The sequence below is a fragment of the Sceloporus undulatus genome, chromosome 5 (assembly GCF_019175285.1).
Source record: "Sceloporus undulatus isolate JIND9_A2432 ecotype Alabama chromosome 5, SceUnd_v1.1, whole genome shotgun sequence".
Classification (NCBI taxonomy): Eukaryota; Metazoa; Chordata; class Lepidosauria; order Squamata; family Phrynosomatidae; genus Sceloporus; species Sceloporus undulatus.
The window spans coordinates 144,453,360-144,468,603 of record NC_056526.1 but is presented as its reverse complement, the minus strand read 5'-3'; the positions used below and the strand labels follow the sequence as shown (position 1 = coordinate 144,468,603).

The window sequence follows — 15,244 nt, the reverse complement described above, 5'->3', positions numbered from 1 at the left end:
GAGGACACGCAAAAAAATTAGCTGATTTTTTAAAAAAAGTTAATATAAATGCATGTTTTGGAGGCTTCTATAGACAATTGCCCCCCTTGCCCGCCTCCTCCTGATAGGCCAAACGCCCCACTCCCTCACGTGAGAGGCCAAAGGCTCCGGCGGCAAGACCAGGCAGGGGCCGGTCCCAAGGCCTTGCCGGGCCGCATCCGGGACGCAGGTTGCCTACCCCTGACCTACAGGATCATCTTCTTCTGTATCTTGATCCTTTAGGAGACATTTACTTCATTTAGCCAAAACTAGACTGACTATAACTCAGATGAAATATTCTTTGGCCACCCCCAAATTGTGGAATAGATTTGAAAGTGATTTGTCAACTCAAGATGCTATCTCAGTTTAAATCAGCAGTAAAGACCAGTTTCTTATAGCAGGTCTATTGAGATTATTTTTAAATCATGGTTTTAAGGTATTTATTGATGGATGGTATCAGTTCTATATGCTCTTTTAACTGTTATGTGATGTATTGTGTTATTGTTTTTCCCATCTTGATTCTCAGGGAGAGGTAGGTAGGAATAACTGTTGTTGTGTTGGAAGCATTCTCTTACATGCAGTGCGATCTCAAGTCATTCCTAATTTGGGTTTTCCAAATGATCAGTGGAATTACAGGTTCAGGGGCTAGTGAGAGTGCATTCAAGAAAACATCTAAGTACAGATTAAATCCACCCTTGAATTAAACAGTTCAAAATGTGTTGGGTAAATCAGCTTTTAGTATGTGCACTGTTGTTGTTGTTGTTGTTGTTGTTAACTGCCTTCGACTTGCCTTTTACTCATGGCTGTCCTGTGAATGAGACATCCTCTATCTTCAGCTGCTCTGCTCTGGTCCTATAGATTCAGGCTCATGGCCTTCCTGACTGAGTCTATCCATCTTGTATGCAGTCTTCCTTTCTTTCTACTGCCTTCTCTGTTTCCTAGCATTATTACTTTTTCTAATGAGACATGCCTTCTCAGGTGTTACTGGGAAGTAGTTGCTGTTTACAGAGTCTGTAGATGTTTGAAGGGGAAAAAGTATAGATTACTGTATGTACTCATGTATAAGTCGACACCATGTATAAATTGAGGACAGGTTTTGGGCCCAAAGTCAGGGATTTTGATATGATGCCTAGATAAGTTGAGGGTATAATTTGGGTCTCAGTACCCTTCCTTCCCCTCCGCAGCCCAGCTGTCCCTTTGGGAGACAGCTGAGCTGGGGAGGAAGCTTCAGAGGCTAGCACTCACTCTTCCTCCTCCTCTGCAGCTCCTTCGGAGAACTGGGGAAAAGGAGGGGGGAAGCCTCTGCCCCCAGGACTTTCCCCGATCCCAGCATCCTCCAGCCTCTACAGGACACAGGGACTGGGGCAAAGGAGGGAGGAAGCCTCTGCCTCCAGGATTTTCCCCAGCCCAGCTGTCCCTTCGAGAGACAGCCAGGCTGCGGAAGAAGCTTGAGGGGCAAGCCTATTACCATATTGCCTCGTATATAAGTCCACCCAGGGTTTTTGGGGTCACTTTTTGGGCAAAAATTTCTCTACTTATAGTCAAGTATATACGGTATATGTGTAACTTATGTGAGTAAAAATGCATATACTGAGAAGAAGAGGCTGTTAATGTTAGCATTTATCAAATATATAGCAATAGCAAGTACAGTGGACCCTTGTTATATGCTGGGGTTTGGTTCCAAGATCCCCCGTGGATAACAAAATCCGTGTATGCTAAAGTCCCATTAAATATAATGACATAGCAAAATGGTGTCCCTAATGAAAAATGGAAAATCAAGGTTTGATATTTGAAATTTATACTTTTTTGGAACATTTTCAAACAGTGGATGCTTAAATCCATGTATTAAAAAATCCATGTATAATAAGGGTGGACTGTACATTTCTATACCACTTATCATGCACTTAAGCACTCCCTAAGCAGTTTACAATGTCTAAGACAATTGACCTCAACAAGCTGGGTACTCATTTTAGTGACCTAGGAAGAATGGAAAGCTGAGCTGACCCTGAGCCCCTGGCTGCTTTTGAACTTAAAACCTTATGGTTTGTGAGTGAATGGCTGCAGTATAGGCATTTAATCACTGCACCACTAGGGCTCTAATAATTCACACACCACATGTATAAACTCAGTGTAAACTCAATTTAGCAGGCAAATCTCATCTGTTTTATCAATCACTTGATCAATCCATTACATATTTTTTTCCTCACCTTACCTTCAGTTTTCATGTTCCGTCTTTTCCCATCATAACCTTTTCTAGAAAGCAGGTCTGAAGTCATTCCTTTGGTCAGTGTTGTAGCAATGAAATGACTAGTTTGTGACTGATTATGCAAGAGTTAGACAAACGTATTTTTTATTAATTTAGGTTTTATTCCCCACTTTATCTCAAAGATTTTAGGCAAGCTACAGTCTAGTACATTTCAGTTTAAACCTATTCTATGTACAGTATGTTAGGCTGAACCAAGGACTCCTAGGTTAATCACAGTGTGTTATATGGTTATACCGTTTCCAGACAGAGATGTTAGTTCTGATGGTGTTCCAAAAGTGATGGCTGTCATGAAACAGTTCTCTGTTGCTGCTAATATATAACATGATGGTTGAGTATCAATGAAGACAAAGTTACTGCTGTAAATTTTTAACCTAACAACACAAAGTGGTGTCATTCCAGAGGATTGCTTTTAATTTCTGAGTTTCCAGTATGGAATGTGAACAAATTACTACTACTGTTTTTAGTTACAGTGATTAACTTGTAGGATTTTTTTAAACAATGAATCCATGTTCAAAAATTGGGAAATGTTACTTTTAGAATCCTTACATTTCTATCTATGATTAAATACCTATAGGAAAACCTTTAGATAGAAAACCATTGCAGCAACCTTGCAGAATAAAGCTCCACACATCTTCCTTTATCCATTCCTTCTTGTTTATAATCAGTATTGCCATGAGGACTGATTTATTTCATATTTGGGTTTGTAACCTGTCAGTTTCCAAAAGACTTAAGTATATTCATACATTCATATGAGCAGGTGAATAAAAACAAGACTAGAACCCTTTTAAAAGGGAGCATTTGTCTAAACAGACTTCAGCCCATATGACTACTTTCCTGCAATTTCAGCCATGCTTCTTCTCATTCACTTGTACATATAGTATTAGACTTGTGTGTACACACTACACTAAAAAGAAACAGTCTGATTGCCAAAACTGTTCAGGGCCAATATATCTTTGAGATATTTATATATGACATAATATTGGCATAATATGGTCATCTCTGCCAATTGCAGTTAACAACTTACTACTATATTTGGACCACTTGAGTTTTCCAAACTGTCTTCAAAGGCAGCTCTGCATAGAACTCATTGCTATAATCCAAATGAAAGTTTATGTTACAATACTAGGTTGGATATAAATATAAGCTGCATAGAAACATGATTGAAATGATTATAACTGTAAACTCTGAATGGTGTGTGAATGTCTGCATATTATTTGAGATAACATGCATACTTTCATCTGTTCAGCTAGAACTTCTATTATGGCAGAAAATGTGAACAAAATGTGATAAGAGCATTCTGTTTAAACAAGCCTTTCAATATGCTTTGCTGTCTTTTTTCAGATTAATATTTTGGATGCCAAAAGAAGTATGAATATTGGGATATTCCTCAAGCAGTTTAAAAAGTAAGATACCTTATTGTTATTGAAAATGGTAAATATATATAGCAGGGAAGGAGACGTACTCAATAGAAATAGAGTAGAAATTTGTCACTTTGATTTGTAGTCTTAGGCTCCATTCACACTACAAAATAACCCAGTTAGGAACCCGGGTTATTTCCATGTCATTCAGACTTGCACCGATTGTCCTCGGTGGGGGGGGGACAACTGAAAAGCCTATTTAAACCAGTGCATTTGTCATCAGATCCTTTAGTGGTTCTTTTTTAAAGAACCGCAATGACCTGCATCTCCGATAGTGTGAGTAAGCTGTCAGATCAATTCAGATCATGCAGCCACCATTAAGGTAATGAATTTTGATCCAGAACAGTTGTGAATGGCAACTTCAGATCTGATTTAAATGCTACAGAAAGATTTGCTGCCTTAAAACAGAGTGGAAACAGTGAATCTCTCTGAAAAAAATGTAAGTGTGACTGGCCCCCTAGTTCCTAATGCATATACCAGTGATGGTGAACCTATGGCATGCGTACCAGAGGTGGCACGCAGAGCCCTCTCTGTGGTCACCTCAGCACAGAGTTTGCCAGAGTTTGTTACTAGAAAGCCAAAGGGACATGGCACTTTGCAATATATAAGTAGGTTTTGGGTTGCAGTTTGGGCACTTGGCCGCTAAAAGGTTCACCATCACTGATACGATAGTAATCTTGCAGTTCTCAGCACTGGATTTGCAATGCTGAGCATTCCACAACCGAATCTGAACTAACCTGAAAATTATATTTATAACTTCTGTCCAGGGCTAGATGGCTGTAATCTTTTAAACTGGTTTTCCATTTTTCTAAAAGAAAATATTATTATTCCATACGTGAAGATGGTGCAAGACTGCACTATGCTTCTTAAACATTAAAAGTACAGTATAGGTTATCTGCCTAATTCTGAGTTAAACCTAGATAGGCAGCATCTAAATAGGCCATGCTCCCTATTAATATTGCATTAGGGAGCAGGTCTTGCTATACATGCCTACCTGAGTACTGAGGCCTGCTGAAGTGAGTCTTCCATTATGATCCATCAGTGGGGACAAAATTGTATGGGAAGGACCTTCAGAGCTCTCCATTATGGAAACGCTTCCCATTAGAGGTCCAATTGGCACCAGTGTCAGTTTCGGGTAGGCACTGTGGCTTTTTATTAAAGTTTTAAGGATCTAATGATTGTATTTTTACCTATACTGGTTTTAACTTATAAACAACTGATTGGATTGTTTTCAATGTGTTGCATAGCTTAATATGCTTTTAGACAATAAATTATCTTTTACTGATTTCACTTTAAATTTTTTACTTTGATTTTATTGTATGCCTGCTTGAGATCTTTGCTACTCAGTGGGATATAAATATTTTCATAATTAAATATCATGATATTTGACACAGAATGACTTGGTTGCATTTGGAGGTGAAAGCACTGCAATGTTTTTGTCTGTAAAATTAAAACTTTCCTAGACTGAAGTGTATTTTGTTTGCATTACTTCCCTGCCAAGATCTTTTGAATCCATAATTGACGATCTTCACTCAGGAAGAAGTGATCTCTATAGCTGTGAGATCCTACGTGAACTTCTCAAATTACTGCCAGAAACAGAAGAGGTAAGGAGGAAGGGAGTCATGTGATAACTATGTATAAGATGAGTAGACACAAAGAGCTGTCATTTGTACCTACTACAAATAGTACTGTATCCTTGGACTTCTGCTATTGGCCAATGTGTAATCTTGTACCAAAATACAGTGCTTAGCTTGGGGCATGCTGTTCTGACATCACAAAATATAACATTACAACAGCCTTGCAGCAATACTAAAATTGGTAAGTGGTATTTAGGCAGTCTTGTTGTAAATATTTGTAAAGGAGCTATCAATATACATTGGGGTGCTTTGTTAATTCTTTCCTGTTGTGCTCTTGAACATCTTTTGGAAACACCTTTTGATTAAGCATTCAGTCCTGCTTAGTAGGTTTGTGGTGTGTGTGACAAAACACTGCTGAAGGCCAAGAAAAAGGCTACACCTAGGAGGAGCAAGGCAATAGCTAGCAAGTTGCAGGTAAACAGATCAGGGAGGGCTGCTAGGGAAAAAAGAGGAAATGAAAATAGCTCAGGGAGCCTGATGAGTAGAAATGGAGGGCTATTCCAAGCATAAGAACAACATATGCGTTTATCACATGGAAGGGAAGTGTCCAAATCCCATGGATAAATGGAGGTTAAATTTGGGAATATCCTACAAAAGCAGGATTGTTTTCAGATGACATCCCCTGATGTCACCATTATTAAAGTGCAGGTTTTGTCCACTTTTAGCCACTTTCTACTTTTGGGAAAATCCCAAAGTAAAAAGAGGTACATTTTGGCCACTTTAATCATGGGTTAAGTCCAGGATAATAGCAACATTTGGGAACATCATCTGAAAATAATCCTACTTTTGTGGGATAGTCCCAAATTTAATCCCCGTTTATTCACAGGATTTGGGCACTTTGCCTCCATTGTGATACACTCCATCGATAAAAATGTGACAGAAGGGCTTGAAAATGCTGACAGATTAATATAGGGAAAAGATCTAGCAGGAAATAGATGAGGAATGGTGGAAGGCCTTCAGTGTAAGGGTAGAATCCTGAAGCTGATAAGGAGAACATTGGACATTGTATATGGATATGAGAAAAGGCCTTCTCCAATGGAACATGAGTCCTGTGGCTCTTCTTTCTTGCATTGAATTGCTTTTTAGCAACCTCACATCAGAATTCCCCCTTCATATGGAGAAATTATACCAGATGCTCCTTGAACATTTCAGTGATCAGCAAAGATAACTGAGGGGTGGGAGAGAGCACTTCAGGAGAGACCAGAGAGGAGGAGGCTGCTTGCTGTTCTAAGAATGGGATGAACTATTCATCAGTGAGATACAAAACAGAAAAAAAAGGTGAAATACCTTTGAAATACCTGGGTGGAGGATGGAGGATGTAAAAATAAAAGATTTTTTCCTATAGCTTGTGTTTTGAGCAGAGAAAGAATGGGTGGAGTTAAACATGTTGCCATGGTGGCATGTTTGGAAACAAAGAAAAATAAACTTCTCTAATGATGGTTTAACAGGGATTGTGTGTATTTACATGCTTTTTAATGAGGACATTTCAGCCAAGATTTCCATACTCAGTTTGGGTTGCAAGGACAAGCATACAGGGAGAGAGATTTAATCCTCCTCATTTTCTTAAGGAAAGGAAAGGAAAGGAAAAGATGATGGGTCTGAAGGAAGTATGGAATGTTAAGAATACACTTTGTGTAGGAGAAGCCATGGGAATGGGAGTTTCCTGAAACTGTATAATGAAAGCAATAAGTTATAAACAGCCTTTCCTAACTATCCTAAGGGCACCAGATCCTGTCTGATCTTGGAAGCTAAGCAGGGTCAGCTTTGCTTAGTACGTAAATGGGAGATCACCAATAAATACCAGGTGCTATAGGCTATATTTCAGAGGAAGGAACTGGCAAAACAACCTCTGAGATTTCCTTGCCTAATAAAACCCTATGAAATTTGTGGGGTCACCATAAATCAACAGGCAACTTGAAGACACATACACACAGAGAGGTTATAAAGGCTTCTGCTGTTCCTTTAAAGAGAGGGATTGCTGAAGGTGATGACCACCAGATGGGACCGAGTGTGTTGGCAAGGGCAAGAAGGGGGAAAACTACAAATCCAGGGAACAAGGGACAAAAAGCACCCTACTAGACAGGACATTGTCACATCATGGATGCTTTCTACTTAACTAGATAGTAATGTGCTTTGACTTGAGCACCATATTGCTGTACTGTAGAAATATTAAAATATTCACAGGTTTCTCCCTACCACAAGCTAGCTTTTTGCTGAAGTGTTAAGTCTTAATTAATGATTGAGCATGCTGGGGTCTAGCATGTTAACAAGCAGGCTAAAATTGCAACAAAGACTATGCATAGAATAGATTTGAACATCCCTAACTGCTTTATCACACTAAGGGGCAAACAGGATTTAAATTAAAGTTAAACTAGAGAAAACCAGGAAATGCCTGATGTTTATCACACGACATTTCCTGGTTTTCTCTAGTTTAACTCTTGTTTAAATCCTGTTTGCCCCCTAGTGTGATAAAACAGTCTGACTCTGTGCCACAAATATGTGCAAACTACAGTACTGGATACGAGGTGAATCATAAAACATTTAAGCTTTAAACATTTTGGTTTGCTATCTTTTCTAATATAAAGGTATTTCGGAAAGTGAGAGAAGTGAATCTTTGGTATCCTTCAATCTGCCTTTGTTTGTATAAAGTATTGGAATATTTTAAGCTCAGGCGCCTATGTCTGAGCAATCTACAGTAGTTTATGCCAAGTCCTACTTAAGACTACAAGTTGCCTCTAGACACTTAGTTGTTTGCTGTAGCAGACTAGCATGACCCTAGAAATATTTACAGATTTTGTGTCTCTCACTAATTCTCAGAAGACAGAGAAAAGGGAATCTCAGAACCTGACTTCATAATGTAATTCAGAAGCACTCAAAATGTCTTCAATATTCAAGTTGAATTGAAATATGGCAAAGCTTGGCTACTGCCAACTAAGTTCCAGTTTCCAGAAAGAGGCAGGGAGTTAACCTGCTTTTTGAAGCAAAAGTAGTTGGAGGTGTGGACAAAGGCTGATTGGCAGGAGAACAGGTAGTTCCCATAGTAACTGAGTTTGTGGACTCAAGTTTATTCAGTTCTCCTTTACATTTTGTTAGAGCTAATCTTACATTGATTCAAAATTAGTCAAGTCTCTGGACTTCATTAAAGATGACAGCCCCCACAATTTTTCCAATGCTTATGCAGTTTATTTGCCAAAATACATATCTCAGCCTTAGTAGTGAACAACTTCTTAAGGAGGAACACACTATTTTATGACCTCTCAAGCAGCTCAGGAACAGTTTTTCATTTGTCAGTGGCTTGTGAGATTGGCAGGAAGGGTACCAGTGGTCTTGAAGTTTGGCTTAAACTGGCATGAAAAAGGCTGGGAAGACAGGTATTAATACTGTAGTTGCATTTCTTTCTTCTATGTGATTCAACCTTCATAACATTTTTACACTTACAACTGAGAGATCCAGTAATATTACCAGAGAGTAATATTGAAAGTGCTGGACTTGAAACAGGGAGATTCAACTCCAAATCTCTCCTTGGTCATGGAATTTTGTATAGAATTTACCACACTTTTAATGCATCCTACTCTTTGCACTGTTCCACTGCACCTCTCACCTGTCTTCCCTCTTTTCCCCTTCCCTCTACTCAGTTCTATTGTCCTTGCAGTGCACCTACCTTGCTTCTTGCACTGTGCCATTCATGCTGCTTACTCATCCTTCCATTCTACTTTCTTCCTCACCTTGCAGTTGACAATGTACCCCTATAGCTTCTTGCGCTTCACTGCTTTTACTGCTCACTTTCCCTTCCCTCCTGCATCCTCCCTTGCCTGACTTGCCTCACACTTACAACACATCCCTCTCTTGCTTCCTGCACTCCACCACACACACTACTGACTCTTGCTTCTACTTTCTGTCATCATTTCTGCTTTGAAAACATTCTGATCAATTAAATGGATGGTGGACATAATAACTTGCAAAGACCTAGGTCATTCTGTTTGTAACATGCCTCTCATCAAATAGATGGTCTCTGTAGTGCAGAAATAGAGAAGTGTACAAGGAATGTGGGCCAATTTTAATTCTTTCCCTTGCAAACCTCATCAGTGTAATGCACCAGAAATCAGGTCCTGTCACCTCTGGCTGCCATTTTCACCTGAAAGAATGTGTTTGTTCACAAGCTGTTCAGAGGAAAGCAGACTGCAGCATTAGTTTACAGTTCTGGTGATTTGGGAGAATCTCGACAGAGAAAATAATCTGAGTGGATGTGATGAAAAAAATGGGGAGATGGGTTTCAGGGGGCTTCTAAAGCTGCAAAAATAACGGTGTTCAGGGGCCATATGTAGCTTATGGAGCATAGTTCCCCCACACAACATTTTCTTACCATCAGAAGAAATGTCTGATGTGATATCTAGGTACCGATATCATACACTTTATTTCCCATACTACAGTTAATAACCTCAGTAGAAAGGGAAGCCTGAGGGTGGGTGTACGTATTCAGATGTTGCACTGCAGTACCCCTGGAAGAGGGATGTACTCTAATATATTTGGAAGGCCCCAGGTTGGGAAGGGCTGGCTTATTGACAGGCTTGGCAGGCCTGGCACCTGCAATTTTAGAAAACAGCACCAGGTGTGTGAAAGGGTTGGGATGAGCTGAGACTAGATTGGTTTGTGTAACAGGAGGTGGAAGAGGATGCATCTGGCTATCACGCTGATTTTATGCGTGTTTGTCACACTTTACAAAGTATTTTTGTCCTGGTACTTCTTATCTAGTAACCATTGGGTGATCTTGAGCAAGTAACATACTCTCATCCCCAGAGGAAGGCAATGGCAAATCGTCTTTGAACAAATCTTGCCAAGAAAAACAACATGATAGGATTGCCTTAGGGTTGGTATAAGTCAGAAATGATTTGAAGGCACACAACAAGAACAAGATGTTCCAGTAATATTTTGGAAAGATATCGTCTTCACTTGTCTACAACTTTTATTTATCTATTAAAGTACCATATGCATAGGGAGTCTGTGTACTCGCAGCCTCCACAGTCTGTCTCTGAAAGACTAAAAACAGATGAAGCCATAAACAACACATCTTACTTTTGATAGTTTGCATATACTGAGTAGGAGTGATTTTGTCTCCTACTAAAGCAATTGTTACTTTTATCAGTTTGTTCTTTTTATGCACAGGTTATTCTTTTTTTTTTAATGTGCTGCATCTTTAGTAATGTGTTTCAGGGTATGATATATGCAACACACATTTTGATCTTTTGAAAATGTAGATTCTAGAATGATTAGAATCTTGATCCTAGATTTTTGAATGACTAACAATACTCTTTTATGGAAAGCCATTGCAGAGTTCTATCATTTTGGATGGTTGTTTTATGTTATTTTTGCTTTTTAATTTTTATCTCACATTCTTGTAAACTGGTGTCAGACTGTAAAATATTTGAATGAAGAGGCTTACATGCTCCAAAAATAATGAAAGGAACGTATCCCCATTTGAGCAGAGGCCAAGAATGTGCAAAATTGTCCCCCTAAAGGAGATATGCAGAAAGAGAGAGAAAATGAGACACAACTTGTTTTTACCTCTTCCTTGCTAATGAGTTGGCAGGCTGTCTCATGCTGCCTTTTACTACTGAGTGCTATTAACTACCAGGTGTGTGTGCATTTCTGCCAGATTTGTGACAACATGGAGATTGATCTTACAGTATTTTAAAGTCCTGACACTTGTCAGACAGAACACTTAAAGGACAACAAGCTGTCATCTTGGGGATGGGGGGGGGAATTCTTATGGAAACCAAATCTCTATTTTTCCTAGTACACTTGCTCATTTACACTTTTTCTGTTACGCCAAAGCAAACAAGACAGAAAGCAGGGGGAACTGACATATTTATTGTATGTGGGGAACAACCTCCCCAACGAGGTGCCTTCCAGTTTTGGATATCATATCCTTTGATCTGTCACCATTGGCTTGTGTAACAGAGCTGTTGGGAACTCTAGGTCACAACTTTGCGAGGGAAGATTGCTGTACATGTATGTTGTCATACTTTGCAAGAATATGAATATTTTAGTTAAATTATCTTGGGCTTCAAGCTTCTGTTAGTTTGGTGTAGTGGTTTGAGCCCTGGATTGTGACTCTGGAGACTAGGGTTAAAATCCCTGCCCAGCCATGGAAACCCACTCTTGGGCAAGTCACACATTCTGAGCTTCAGGGGAAGGCAAAGGCAAACAAACCTCTGAACAAACCTTGCTGAGAAAAACCTTTTAGAGGTTTGCCGTTGGATTGACCTAAGTCAGAAATGACTTCCAACAAATCTTGGGCTTCAATAAGATGTTACAGTGGATGAAAGGCTGCTGGAGGAAACAGGAACCACTTCTTTACTTTCCCTGCTTTGCTGGAAACTTCTAGATGTACTAAACGTAGGTATGATGTCATGCTTAGTTTTTTCCATCTTGGCAAGTAATAACAAGCAAGTAAACTGGTAGAGGATAAAATGTGTGACATGTACTGAACAACTGAGAAAGGGGAAGTTGGGTGGAATACAAGGTGCATTGCAATGTATGATGTAGCCATCTGATGCAGTATTTAGTTTATGTCCCAAAAAACAAATTTTGTAAATAGCTGTGGTAAATGCTTAAGAACAAAAAAAATTAATATATGCTCAGTCTTTGACTGATATATCCAAGGTATGTGAATGTTTCTCTCTCTCCTCTCCTTCCCCACAGGTAAAGAAATTAAAGGATTTCAGTGGAGACATATCAAAACTGTGTCAAGCAGATTCTTTTATGTACTTGCTAATCCAGGTGCCAAAGTAAGGAAATTCTAACCCCATCCTTTTCACCATAAACTAATACATTCTAGTATGCTAGTTCTAAAGCTTATTTTGTTTGTTTTCAGCTATTCACTCCGACTTGAAGCCATGGTGTTAAAAAAAGAATTCTCCCCATCTTGTTCTGCTCTGCAGAAAGACATGACAATTATAAGAATGGCTACAAAGGGTAATTAAACATGCTTCAGCATGCATTAGGCTCTTGTTTTTCTTAGCAGGTTAATCAGCCTACCTAGAGAGATGAGATCTGGAATTTCAGGTACCTGTTAGCTATTTAAAGGAAGCAAGCCAGCTCTGACACATTCCATAAGGGTGTGCATGTGTGTTATCAGTCTAGTGTCGTAGTGTGTTGTGTTTCTTGCTCTACTCTCAGAACCAAGTTGTTGGTGTTCTTTTCCTGATCTTCCTGCTTTTTATGTATGTTCAGCAGCCTTCTTTCCATCACATCATCTAATTGGAAATCATTTCTCCTTTCTGAATTAATGGGAACATTCCAGTAGTCTTTAGTCTTTTCAGATATCAACTCATAAAGTTATATTTTAGTTCTTTTAAACCATATATTTTTGTAGTGTTAATGTTGCTTCTGTGACCTACCATATACTACAGCCCCAAACCTACCAAATTAAGGCCATTATGCTGTATAGATGCACACACATTATGTCTCTTAATACCTTGTGTCTTATCCCCATACTGAGTATCTCCTGCCACTTTTGGTAGGAAGTAGTGCCCAGTTTGTCTTAAATCTGCTTTATATGCTGAGCTGTTTGGTTGTTAATGCTAGCTACTTGCCAAGTGCAAGAGAAGGGGTGTTTGTATAATGACAAAAAGAGAATAGTTCAGGGATTGAGGAGCAAATGGCTTTAGGGAAGGAGTCTTGAAGGAGAAGAGAGTATCAGAAAATATTTGGCAATACTTACATAAACAGCATGTTAAAAAAAACTTCGGGCATGCTTTTTTTAAAATTGCATATAGCTTATTTTTTTGCTTGTGGTACTACAATTACAACTCCCTTTACAAATCTCCCATGTCCGAATTAACCACTGGCATTTTTCTGTGAACTGGTCCTAGTAGTGAACAAGAAATAATCTCCTAGATTTTGTATCAGTCTTCTGCTGCACAAATTAATAAAATCGTGTGTAAGATGCTTATAGTCTGGAGCCTCTATAAGGGTATACTTGTGTTATCGATAATGTCAAGCACCTGCTGCTGTTCTGGTTTGTAGATAGCTGTAAGTGATTGCTCTTTAATCACTGGACTGTCTTAGTAGAATTGGTTCTAATATATCCATTGTGCCACTGATGCATGTCTTGGAAACAGGGATGGATGTAAAGAAAGGTGTGCATAATGAGCCTGGGAATAAACAGTTTCCAATCTTCTCTTTCACCCACCATGCCTCCCAGCACCCTAAAATATCTCTCATGGATTCTATTCAGTAGGATGATCTGTAGCATATGGAAAATGGGAGAGTGGAGTTACTTGATTATTGGGGGTTTTTTTTTGGGGGGGGTGATCCCTTGGCTCTTCAGCTTCCTATACTGCACCCTACCCCATTCACTAGGGTCTCCCAACTTACAGAAGAGAAATTTCAGAGTAATAGGAGAGGGCCAAGCAAGTGTAGGCAGAGCAGTTGGGGAAAGCAGCAGCTTCTGCCATCTCACATATGCACACTTTTCTTTGGATCCGACTTATTCTTATGAACAAAGCTTGTTATTTGGTTTGTGGCTCCTTCCACTTCCTTGGATATTTCAATTTTAATTTCATATCCTAAATAACCTTTACACTAATTTAAATTTGCTTGGAGTCGATCTCAATAAAGTCTTGTGTTGAATCAGCTTGAAAGTGGTGCTAGAAATGTTTGCATGCTGAACAAATAACCAATGGATTTAGATTCTTATGTCTTTACAGAGCTAATGTGCTGTGAAGAGCTACATTCCATATTGCATTTGGTCCTTCAGGCTGGGAATATTATGAATGCGGTAAGTGGATGAGCTTCAAGGGGCGGGGGGGGGGGGGGGGCAGAATTTCCAGGGTTGTGAACTAGTAGCATCTTATAGCTCTTCTGCTTTTTCTCCTCCATCTCTATAGGGAGGCTATGCTGGCAATGCCGTGGGCTTTAAGCTATCCTCATTACTCAAGTTGGCAGATACAAAAGCAAACAAGCCTGGGATGAATCTGCTTCATTTTGTTGCTTTGGTATGTAAATAACAGCCATTTCCAAGATAAGAGAACAGAGACATATAAGCAGTAGGAACAGGTGATTGATAGGATCTTGTAGGAGAGATACATGCTGTAGAATTGAAGAACAAAATGGAATCCTTTCAGCTTTCACTGCCTTTGTTCTTCTCTTCATTAATGTATGTTTGTAATGTTTAGATTTGTATACTTGTAAGGTGAGAAAGCATACATACAGTTCAGACTCCTATATTTTCTAGTACTGTGTTTAAACTCTCCAGTTCCAGAATATTTGTCTACCTAGGTAGTCTAGTCTCCAGTTAGTGCATGTACAGATGCTGTCAAAACCAATTGTACTACTTTGGAGGGGTGGCTTTCTCTGAATATTTAATGGGGAGGGGTGGCCTTTTATTATTTATTTTTGAAACTGGTTGCATAGATGACAGATTTCTTTCCTCACCTGTGTAACTCTCAACTTGCAATTAAGTGAACTTGACACTGATGATTTTTAATATTTACCTAGGTTGCTCTTTTCCAAAGAAAGAAAAATGTAGCATTCATTTCTGTGACTTTATGCACTTCCCCCCCCTCTCCCATCCCCATGTGTCAAATGGTTTAAGAGTTAATCCGTGAGCTGTAGGAAAGGTGGGAGGCAGGGGGAAGAATGGATATTAGGTTAAGATTAACAAGGAAATGTTGTATTAGCTTTGCACAAAAGGCATTAGTACATTGCTTTTGCTTAATGGGCTTCGTTAGTGCATCCTGATTGTATTCAGTAGAGAGACTCCTTAAGGCTCAGAGTCTCTGAAATAGAAATTGTCGTTTTAACCTGTTAAATTAGATCCTTCCCAGCCTTTTAAAGAGTTTTTTCTAAAAGTAAACATGGTGGTTTAAAGCAGAAACCTTTTAATTGCTATTTCAAAAAGA

The 15,244-nt window shown here is 39.2% G+C and overlaps 1 protein-coding gene across 1 annotated transcript in view; it reads left to right on the top strand.

The window, feature by feature from the left end:
* Window positions 1–15,244, top strand: part of FHDC1 (FH2 domain containing 1) — a 54,057-nt gene that overhangs the window by 25,438 nt on the left and 13,375 nt on the right. Inside the window, exons 3-8 of the mRNA XM_042470918.1 lie at window positions 3,626–3,687; window positions 5,204–5,306; window positions 12,042–12,127; window positions 12,214–12,314; window positions 14,051–14,121; window positions 14,231–14,338. Of these exons, the coding sequence (XP_042326852.1) occupies window positions 3,626–3,687; window positions 5,204–5,306; window positions 12,042–12,127; window positions 12,214–12,314; window positions 14,051–14,121; window positions 14,231–14,338 (531 nt within the window). The remainder of the gene's footprint in view (window positions 1–3,625; window positions 3,688–5,203; window positions 5,307–12,041; window positions 12,128–12,213; window positions 12,315–14,050; window positions 14,122–14,230; window positions 14,339–15,244) is intronic.